General features: G+C 41.3%; 1 protein-coding gene across 2 annotated transcripts; it reads left to right on the top strand.

Annotated features, from left to right (window-relative positions):
* The first annotated feature begins 450 nt into the window (after positions 1–450).
* Positions 451–3,024, top strand: LOC125724460 (E3 SUMO-protein ligase ZBED1-like). 2 transcript variants are annotated; one of them, XM_049001165.1, is made up of 3 exons: positions 451–1,660; positions 1,820–2,047; positions 2,279–3,024. In XM_049001165.1, exons 1-3 carry the CDS (start codon positions 623–625, stop codon positions 2,753–2,755), a joined length of 1,743 nt encoding a protein of 580 aa, XP_048857122.1. In that variant the 5' UTR covers positions 451–622; the 3' UTR covers positions 2,756–3,024. The 2 variants fall into 2 exon arrangements, with proteins under 2 accessions (XP_048857122.1, XP_048857121.1); XM_049001164.1 differs by having other exon boundaries at positions 451–2,047.
* Positions 3,025–11,022: the final 7,998 nt, after the last annotated feature.

Below are 11,022 nucleotides of genomic sequence, written 5' to 3'. Positions count from 1 at the left end.
TTATGTAAATCATGTCATTAGTGTATACTATACTGTACTATAACCTATTACTGTGTAGGTTACCTTTTTGCAAAGTGCAAAGCTTATAGAACTGGACATTGAATTGAATATACACTATACCTGGACATATTGTCGTCGTAGCTCCTTGACTCTCTCACTGTTCCTCTCAAAGGGAACAGTGTAGAGCTGCTTCATCCGCACTCTGTGTTTGGACAATGTCCGCGTAATGGTTGTGAGGCTGATACTATCGATATTGTCAAATATCACATGGTCCGCCACAATTCTATTTTGAATTTCATGCAGTTTTATTGCATTATTTGCAACAACCATTTCTACAATGGCAAGCTCTTGGTAATTACTGAGGAGCTTTCCTCTTCCCCCAGAGGGTGGAAGACGTTGCATTCTGTAGAGGGACAAAAAACAATATATGCATTACTGTATGACCATTAGGGGTGAGAGAAAAAATCGATGCATCGATGCATCTTTTTTCTTTCTCTAACGATTCAAAATCGATTCTCAAATATTCAGAATCGATTCTGTGTTATATCAAATTGCGACTGCGCGCTGGAAACATAAACATTACAACGCTCGCCTCTTACATATGCTGCTCTTCATTTGAACAATGGACAAACTACATCCTGCACCATCAAATTTAAAATCGACTGTATGGCAACATTTTGGATTTTGTGAAGACAAAGAGAAAGGGGTCGTTGATAAAAGTCATACTGTGTGCAAAGTCTGTCGCGCCAAATTTAAGTATTTCGGGAACACTACTAATATGAAGAAACATATAACACGGTTCCACTCAGAGCTGCAGGAACGGACTTCGGTCCCGATCGCGTCCAGCGCCGGTTTCACTCAAAGGACCCTCGAGCAAGTAGCAAAGCTTCCATCCAATTCTGAAAAAGCCAAGCGAATTACACGGTCAGTGGCGGGTTTCATTGCCAAAGATTTGCGTCCTTACTGTGTAGTGGAGAACGAAGGATTTCGCTCAATGTTACAGGTGCTTGAGCCAAGATATAGTGTGCCGTCACGACGTTATTTCAGTGACACTGCAATACCCGCACTCTACAGGGAGACTAAAGCTCAAATTTTAGAATCAATAAGTAATACGTACAGGATTGCAATAACATGCGATGCATGGACATCAATTTCAACAGACTCGTATGTCACCATTACGGCTCTCTACATCACGGATGAGTTTAAGCTCACGGCTTGTGTTCTGCAAACGCGGGCTATGAATGAAAGCCACACAGGCACAAATGTTGCTGAACTTTTGCAAAGTGTTGCAAACGAATGGAAAATTGCAAACAAAAACTTAGTTTTGGTGACTGACAATGCCTCTAATATGGCTATTGCAGCACAGCTTAGCAAGTTCCCACATGTGAGATGTTACGCACACACACTTAATTTGGCCTCTCAGCGAGCGCTAAAGTTGCCGGCAGTTTCAAGGCTGTTAGGGAGAGTGAGGCGCATTGTAACGTTTTTCCATCGCAGCACAACTGCAAAGCATCAGTTGGAGGAGAAACAAAAACAGCTTAATCTGCCATCTCATAAACTAAAATCTGATGTCATCACTAGATGGAACAGCGCATATGAGATGCTTGAACGATTCATTGAGCAACAACCGGCTGTCTGCGCTGCGTTACTGTCACCTGAGGTGAGAAAAGGAGCGTCTGAAATCTTCAGTCTTACAGAGTCAGATATTTCATGTGCTGAAGATGTTGTAAACGCCCTCAAGCCTATGAAAGATGCCACCCTTCTAATGTCAGAGGAGAGCAGCCCCACAGCATGTTTGATTGCTCCATTGCATGCTAAGTTGATCCAGGACATGAAAGAAAACACTGAGGAAAAAACAGTGATCAGGGAGATAAAGAGGGTCATCAGTGAGGACCTCAGCAGAAGGTACACCACTGTGCAGGAGACCAATCTTCTTCACAAATGTGCTTCTCTGGACCCGCGCTTTAAGGCACTGCCCTTTCTTTCCAAAGAAAAGAGAGAAGAAGCGTACAAAACAGTGACTACTGAAGCTTCATCATTGCAAGAGGTAATTTTTTTTATTATCAATATCATAATATTAAAGCAATTGCAACAGTACAATATTACAAGGATTTCTTGTGCAATTTCATGTCAGTCTTAAATTATGAAATAACTTATTATTAAATAAATTTTTCTAAATCTTTATTAGTCAATGTGTACGACCTCAATCATTTAACTTAATAGTTATGTTTGATCCATAATATGTTTATTTTCCTCCCTTGTGATTGATTAAAAGCAGGAAGATAAGGCAAAAGAGCAGGAAAATCCAGAAGACAGCACAGTGACAGAAGCCAGCAACTCAGTGAGCCCACAGCCTAAAGTCGCAGAGAATCAGGATGACCGTCCTTCTACTTCAACAGGAAGAGCTTCATCTTTGCTTCAGTGTCTGCTGGGACAGACCTTCTCTGATGCTTCTGTTACACCACATCATCAGTCAGCCCATGCCATAGCTGAAGAGGAGATGACCAGATATCTGGGTTCTCCACCACTCTCTCTATCTGAGGACCCCCTCAACTGGTGGCATGTAAACAAGGTGTCGTTTCCTTTGCTCTCCAAAATGGCAAAGAGGTATTTATGCATTCCTGCAACCAGTGTCTCTGCAGAGAGAGTCTTTTCCACTGCAGGAGATATTGTTACGGCCCAGCGAAGCACACTTACTCCTGAACATGTGGACCAACTGCTCTTCCTTCACAAAAATTTGAACTTGGCAATATAATTACAATACATAAACTATGGTGAGATGTTAGATATTTAAGTTATTTAATTTGTACCTTGATATTTTTTTGCAGTATGATTGAAAGATAATTCATTGCAGCTCTGAAGATAATTCTAAAGGTTCTAAACAAAAATAAATAAGACATTCCTTCCTTTGTTAAAAGGTTCTAAACAAACTGAAAACAACACATTTGTTGATTTGTTGTTACAATTGTTCTTAGTAATTGTTCATCCTGATATAATTTTGTTAAAATAAAAGCTATAAAAGTCTTTATTTCACTTTGTCATTTTAAAAATTGAAATACTGTCAAACAGAGATTCTAACTATGAACAAAAAACATATAATTTAAATTTTAAATTAAGCATATTTGCAAAAAAATGTATATGAAGAATCGTTTTGGAATCGGATCGTGGATCCCAGAATCGTAATTGGATCGGATCGCGAAGTACATAAAGATTCCCACCCCTAATGACCATATTGACATGTCAAGCGAGAATAGAAACAATCCATGTAAAATGCAATACTTACCTGTTGGTTTGTTTAAAGATGCGTATAATGGAGGCAACCGTTGACCGCTTCAAATTGGGCTGCACTCTTTCACCAGCCTCTCTTAGTGAAAGACCGTGGTTGATTACATGGTCAATGACAGTGGCACGAATTTCATCACTGACAACTGTTCTTGCTGGCCTTGGAATGCCACCACCACGCATTCTTACACCTCTACCTTGCCCTCTCCTTGGGCCTGCTCTTCTCCCTGGTCCTGCTCTTCTCACTGGTCCTGCTCCTCTCCCTGGCCCTGCACCTCTCCCTGGGCCCCTTGTTCTTACTCTTCCTCGTCCAGACATTACAATGTTTGTCTTCTCTGTTTCTGTTGCCAAAAACATCACTCCTCAAAGTCCTCCTTTATAAGTGTAAATGTAATAGAAAAAAATAACCCCTGCCACTGAGTCCACACTGGAATCAGCTGTGTTTGGCCCAATTTACCCAACATAAATCAGCTGTGTGTCAATTATTCAGTTGTTTGTTTATTATCAGCTGCAATATATTTTTGATATTGATATTGTTTTTGAACTGATATCATTGCAGAAGCAGAGGTTTTTATACTGTATCTAAGGTTTGGAATATTGCTTTTGCTATTGTGGGTTGTTGTGTGTTACCATTCGTAAATACTACAAAAACAATCCAGAGTTTTGTTGGGTGGTATAGCTTGTGTGTTAAGAAAATGGAAGCATTGTGGAAATGTGTTTACTGACTGCATATTGGGTGAAAACCACATGAAACGTGTGAATGGTATGGCCACAAAAGACTGATGCTGTGCTAATTGTGTTAAGAGTTTAGAAAACGTATCTGAAGTATGTATGGTTAAGCGCTTGTTAGCGACTGAAAAAAACTGTAAGTCCTGGTCTCCCCAGTTTTCCTTGTCTGTCATTGATGTTTGTTCGTGTGAGATCCCCGTTATCCTTATTAAACCCTCGTTTGCCCTGATTCTTGCTTGCCTGTCTATTTTTGGATCGCTCGCGCTTCCTAAGCGATCTTCCGTCCAGCCCATCCTGCACACAACGTGACAGGGAGCAGAAAGGCAATGTACCTCGTCATCTTGGTGCAGAAAACAAGTGACGCCGCGTCTTTCAAACCGGCAGCGTCCCACATGCTGAGGAGTCAAATATAATCAAGCAACAAGGCCCACACAATGATAATAATAACATCATAATAATTATAGCTCTTGTATAATTATTCTATATATTATTCTATAATTAGAGGAACAGACTTTTATAAGTTGACTTGTACACCGAGAATAGTATACAACAGCGTAAGCATATAACCCTTAAAGGTTGATTCATTAAAAATCACACATTCATCCTGCATAAGATAAAACAATGACTTAAAGAGACTTAATTGTGAAATGAACACTACTGTCCGAGGGCATGTCTCTCCACAAAGCGCTATGGAACATAATTTCTTAAATACTCAGATTTTCAGAATGACAGAATCTTAACATTTAAATTTTTGTTTTGCGATACCGATACGTAGTGATATTGGTATGTGGAACAACGTTATGTTACACACGTCTCCCACAATTCAAGAAGCTGTAGTTAGATTAAGAGCGTATTCACAATTTACCCGTTTGCCTTTTACTGTGACTGAGCACGATCCCCCACCCCAGCTGGTCTGCATTCCCCACATTGCAATTAACGCTCCTGGCCTCAGCGGGACTTTGTTGTGTTGAAGAAAACATTAGAAGGGAACTTCTGCCGCACAACTGAATGAAATGTATGATTAATGCATGGCAGCATTCTCCAACTACGGTGGGATGGACTCCCCAATGGACCGAGAGTGCTTGTGATGTAAAATACACAAAGAGAATTCAGTTCCTTTAAAGAGAGGTACTTTTAATATTCTGTATTAATTTTCGTGTGCTGTCCCCTTAGAAAGCACATCACCAGTATTCCATATACAAATTGTCCCATTAAAAACTACAATCCCCAAACATCAAATTGCATGCTTCTGCATGTCACCTACACTTCAGACTTCATCCCCAAAATCAAAGCATTACGGACTAGGCTGATGATCACACCGTGATCATGTACATGCATGTGAGCAGTTCTCTGCGAACATGCAGCGTGAGGCAGGAGGAGAGGTTTCCTCACAGGCCCGCTGGCACCAGTCAAAGGAAGCGCTAGGCCGAGCCCGACGACACCAGCGGCTAAAGCTCACCTTCACCGCGGAAGAGGCCCATACACTTATGACAGAATTCCACGTTTTTACGCTGTGAGTTACATTTACAATTTAGTCTGTTACTTGATAAATGACCAAAAAGTAGTTGCTGCCGTACATATTTCATAAATTTACTGAACTGGAGTTCTATGTGTCCTTACAAAGTAATGACTGTAAGCGTTCTTTAAGTATGAAAGAGTTTAGGACATTGTCACCTGCAGACGGCCACATGTCCCCATAATTATAACTTTAGATTATATTTCTGAATGACTGAGTATTCACTGAGTTGCTGGTAGTGTTGGATGGTATTCACACCTCATATTTACCGTCTTCAAAGTGTTTAGATTATTAAGGTTGGTCTTGGTTGTTTTTTTGCAACAGAGCATCTCAGTAACCAGGTGAAACTCCCCAGGCAAGGTAAGGACAATGTTGTATTGAGTTTCAGTGAGTTTCCTGTGTGTAAAGCCAGTTTTAGGGTCAATGTGGAGCCTGGTCCAGTCATGAGCTGGGGAGACGTGACCAAGGACTCATTCACAGGCTGCACTGTTATTCTTGTGTATCTTTCCATTCAAAACTCTTTCTTTTTTATTTCCCCAGAGTGTCTATCATCTTGAGCAGCACCGGCTGTGATTTAGCACAAAAGATGTCTGTTCAGTTTTCCATCTGATCAAGTGCCCTCTGGACCCAGGTGTGCACTACATGAGCACTTTATGTTCCTGATTCCTTATCAGCATTTCCATTTACACTCTCAGCCAATCTTTAATCTGTAAAGTTCAACTTGGTGAGATTTATACCGACACGAGTAAAGAGCAGAGTCAAAGGATCTTTTCACTTCTGCCTCATTTAGCAGGCTATTCCCAATTTCCCTCTGGGGCTGTAGTTTCACCTCTTGAATGCTGGGATTTGTAGGCCCAGCTCTTCACCATATAACAGGATTCTGGACTTTCTCACCGGCAGATTCCCAGCAAGTGTGCATTGTGGGAAGACCTCTTCCTTCGTCATCACCAACATGGGCAACCCCACAGAGTAGTGTACTGAGCCCCCTGCTCTACTCCATCTTCACCTGCGACTGAGTAACCAAGTTCTGTTCCAACTCCATCTTGAAGTTTCTGACGACACCACCATCATTGATCTCAACGATGATGAGAGGGCCTACAGGGAAGAGGTCAGGCACCTTGAAGGATGCTATCGGAATAACAACCTCACCCTCAACGTTAGCAAAACCAAGGAACTGATCCTGGACTTTCGCACACATGTGACTCCCCAAAGTCTTATCTACATCGCAGAGGATGCTGTGAAGCAGATCAACAGCTTCAAGTTCCTCGGGCTTCTGGTGGTCCAAGGCATCGTCTTCAGGTGCTGCCTCAGAAAAGCAAGCAGCATCTTGAGAGACTCTAGATGCCCAGCACTGTCACCCATCCATCTGCACAAGCATTTCCAGATTTAGAGACAAGTTTCCTCCACATTGCTGTTAACCAGCCAATAACGCTGACGTTTCCTCACACTGCCACTATTACCTCATTCTGTACCGTTGCTGTGTCTGTCTATGCTGGTGCCATTACTTTAATTTTATTTATATAATATTATCACTGGTGCTCTCTGTTTATACTGCTGACATCAGAGGTGCTACTACCGACAATTTTTCTATGAATTAATCTAGCAACTATTTTCCCAACTGGTTGATTCATCTAAACCATTATTTTTCCTCCAGAAAATCAAATTGACCATTTAATTTAAGTTAATATTATTTTACGAACAACAAACTCTACGTCATTGCAGGGATTTAGGTAATGGGTGCCAGCATTTGGACACTTTACAGACATTACTTTCGCCCACTTTTCAATAAGCAGATAAGTAATTTACCTAAAATATTTAGGAGATTTGTATTGTGATGCCCAAAACTTAGTAATCTGTATAAAATCAGTGTATCTTTATGTTTTTTAAATTCGGTTAGTGGAGCACCACATCAGCTGTTTTGGTAAATAATGGAAACTGTAAGTACTGTAGTCACTGTGAAGAAAGAGCAAGCTTGGCATCTACAACATCTTTTAAAAGAGGACGTATTGTGGTTAAACTAGGTAACAAGACGGTGGAGTGACGGTACTTTTTGTTGATTAAAGTCTGACGTGTTCCTTTGGTATAGTTTTCACTTTTAGCTCAGTTAATTTTTTCGCTAGTTTCCATCATCCTTTCAGTTTTATTTTACGGTAATATGACTGGTCCCAAACAAGCCCTATGCACACACACACACACACACACACACACTGATACTGTCAATCAATGTAGAAAAAGCCCAGATTTTAACCTAAATGTTTTCCTCAAATGCTTATTCAGTGGAGATTGTAATGTAGCAAACAGACAACTTAATGGCTTTAATAATAAGTGTTTTTAGCAACTATAAGGGCAAAAGATATTACAAAGCTCTCTGTATTAATGGTAATTTAATACCCATAAATAGACAACACATACGGTGGAGTTTTGCCTATTCTGGTGGTCTATCATCCAGAATAGTGCCTGTATGTTTTCCCTTCAGGTGCTCATATATAGCACTAGTGCTTTGTGTATTGCCATTGAAACTTTGCAGTGTGAAACCATCTTTTTGTTAAAATATTTTTTAATAATTTGAAATCAAAAATTAAATTATTTTAATCATTTTAAAACCAATACGTCGATTTAAAATATTGATGTCGACAGATTTTCAGTGGCAGCCCTAGTTGACATCATTATTTATTTCATCCTATTCCATACCCAATAGCATCTACAAGTCATACTGCTGACACTTTTAAGTGAATATATTTTATGTGTGTGTATTTATGTTGTCACGATGTACGCGGAACCTTGCGGCGATTGTGCGGGTAGGCAGGTATGAAACAGACAGGCCGAAATCAGGGCAAAACTTGGGGTTTATTACGGCACAAAGGCTTGGAACAGGCAACGACAGAAACACCATCACCAAACCACAAAACAAGGGAAACAGGTCAGACAAGGACTTAAGTAAGACAAGACGAAGCATGGAAATCGGACAATGCTGGAGACAATCAGGGAAGCACACGTGTGTAATCAGGGGGCGGCTGCTGCTCTGCGATGGCTAGGTGAGCTTCACATACGTACGCCGCTGTGGTGGTGAAGTCAAAGGTGATCGGGGGCATGGCACACACGAGGATCGGATGAGCTGGGCGTGACAGGGTGGAGTCGGGTGCTGACTGTTTATGATCATCGTTTGCAGGGGGGAGAGGGGAAGGGGCAAAGGAACCACTTGCTAACCCTCCCTCAGCGGCATAAGGAGGAGGCAGCTGTTTGGGTAGCAATGCTTGGGCAGGGGCCACACAGTTTATTTCTGGGTATCTAATTAGCAGACACCATTAGGTCCGTTCGGGGGCTCCACAGACAAACTTACAAACAAATGCTTTGTCACATGCTCAGTTGACATGGACTGCGTGCTGTTTACATATTTTTGGCACAAACGGAAAGCTCATACTGTATGCATATCGACGTATTATTGGCATAAGTGGAAAGAGGGTCATTTTAAAGAGGGTAAACTCTGATCAGGAAATTAACGATGTCAGAATAAACTGATTTTTTAACAGAAGTAACTAATGTGCCCTAATAAGGAAAAGCATATAATCAGAATAAAATATCTGTGGTTTTTAACAGTGGTAACAATCTCATAAGGAAAGGTATCAGATCAACATATCTATAGCATGTAATGGAGCTTGTTCCCCTCCAGAACTCATTGTTCCAGTAGTTATTTAAAATTGTCGTTATTCAGAATATTATAGACTATGAACAAAAACGGACAATGCAACAAAATAAAAGAATGTGTATGACAGAAAGCTAGAGTATTTTTGCAACGGTGGGCACTAGCTGGTTTATCTACTAGCTCACATTACAGAAACAGCATAAATGCTACTTATACACAGTTGCGGGGGAAGGGAGCAACAGCATGCGGCTCAGTACATGGGCTTGAGTCCTTGTGCCTGTAATCAGAAGGTTGCCGGTTCAAACCCAGCCTCAGCACCTCTGCAGCTCCTTTAGCAAGGCCGTTAACCCCCAGCTCTCTAGGGGAGCAGCAGGTAGCTACCCTTCACATACAGCTTACTCTATAAAGAGCAAATTGAGGGAGATGTAAAAAAGACAATTTCCCTGTGGGGATCAATAAAAGTATCAAGTGTTATTATAACTGTAATAACCAGAAAGCATAATTTCTTACTTTCAGTCGAAAATTCTTGCAGCAATATGCTAAATTTATGGGCTAGTGGACATATGTAATTCTCTTCTATGCATGCACTTTGAGAGTATAAGCTATTCTGATAGGTATGCTATAATGTCAAAATACCGGTACTAAAGAAATATAATACCCAACAGCTTTCAAGAATGCGGTAGCATGGTACCTTTTCAATATCGGTATAACGACAAAATGACTCCAGATAAGTCGCAAAATAAAGGCATTAATCATGAATTTCAGTCAGTTGTTCCACAGCACTTCCCTTCGCTCGTTTTCTTTAACACAAAAAATCTCTCCGGCCAGGATCGTTAAGTGCAATGTGGGGAGTGCAGACCAACCGGGGGGGGGGGGGAATCATGCTCGGTAAGGCATATGGGTAAATTGTGAATAGGCCCTTAATCTAGCTACAGCTTCTTGAATTGTGTGTGACATTTTTCGTGTCGTTTTTCAACAAAGCAATATCACTTTATATCGGGATGGCAATACAAAATTATAAATGTTAAGATTCTGTCATCTTTTAAAATTTCCGTGTTTAAGAAGTTATGTTGCATAGCACACTGGGGAGAGCCACCCTCCGGCAGTGCCGTTCATTTCACGTTAGTGATGTGTCGGTCGCGAATGAAACAGCCCTTGGAGTCGGCTCTTTGAAGTGAACGATCGGAGCTGTCTCCTGCCTGTGAGCCAGAGTCAGAGCCGCTTTTTTTCTTTCTCTATTTTTGTTTCCACCCGCACTGATTGGTCAATTACACGATGCGTGTCTGCACTGAGCAGGAGGGGGAGGGGCGGTGCTACAGGGTGCGTTCCACTTGGGCTTTAAGTCTTAAGTCGTCTTGCTCTCGTGAGGTTTTTGTACAATGTGATATGGTCACGGATGGTGGTGATGTTTTGCAGTGCCGGCTGAAGAAGGACAAAAAAAATCTAACCATGATGCATTGCGTTGGGACCAGAATACACTGCTTTAAGCCAGCGCTGGAAACGGCTGTGTGAAGTCGAACGCACCCATACACAAGTACAGCAATCGCACGCACAGAGAGAGAAACAGGAAGGAAGGAGACGCGCACGACAAAATGAGTGACTGCAGGAAACGGAGTAAAATTTGGATACATTTCAATTGCACTGATAATACAAAGGCAGAGTGTAGAGCTTGCAAGGTTAAAATCTCATATCGAACAGGCCCTACAAATAACCTGCATCGGCACATTAGAACTGTACATCCATCAGTGCAGTGGGAAGAAAAAAGGCAAGCAAGTGAACCTGCTACTAAGGAAAGTGACAGTTTGTCTACTGCAACTGTTGAAAGTGCCAGTTTGTCAATGTCTACACCGTC

This window comes from Brienomyrus brachyistius, unplaced genomic scaffold (genome assembly GCF_023856365.1).
Source record: "Brienomyrus brachyistius isolate T26 unplaced genomic scaffold, BBRACH_0.4 scaffold56, whole genome shotgun sequence".
NCBI classification, from domain to species: domain Eukaryota; kingdom Metazoa; phylum Chordata; class Actinopteri; order Osteoglossiformes; family Mormyridae; genus Brienomyrus; species Brienomyrus brachyistius.
This window is presented reverse-complemented; position numbering and strand designations above follow the sequence as displayed.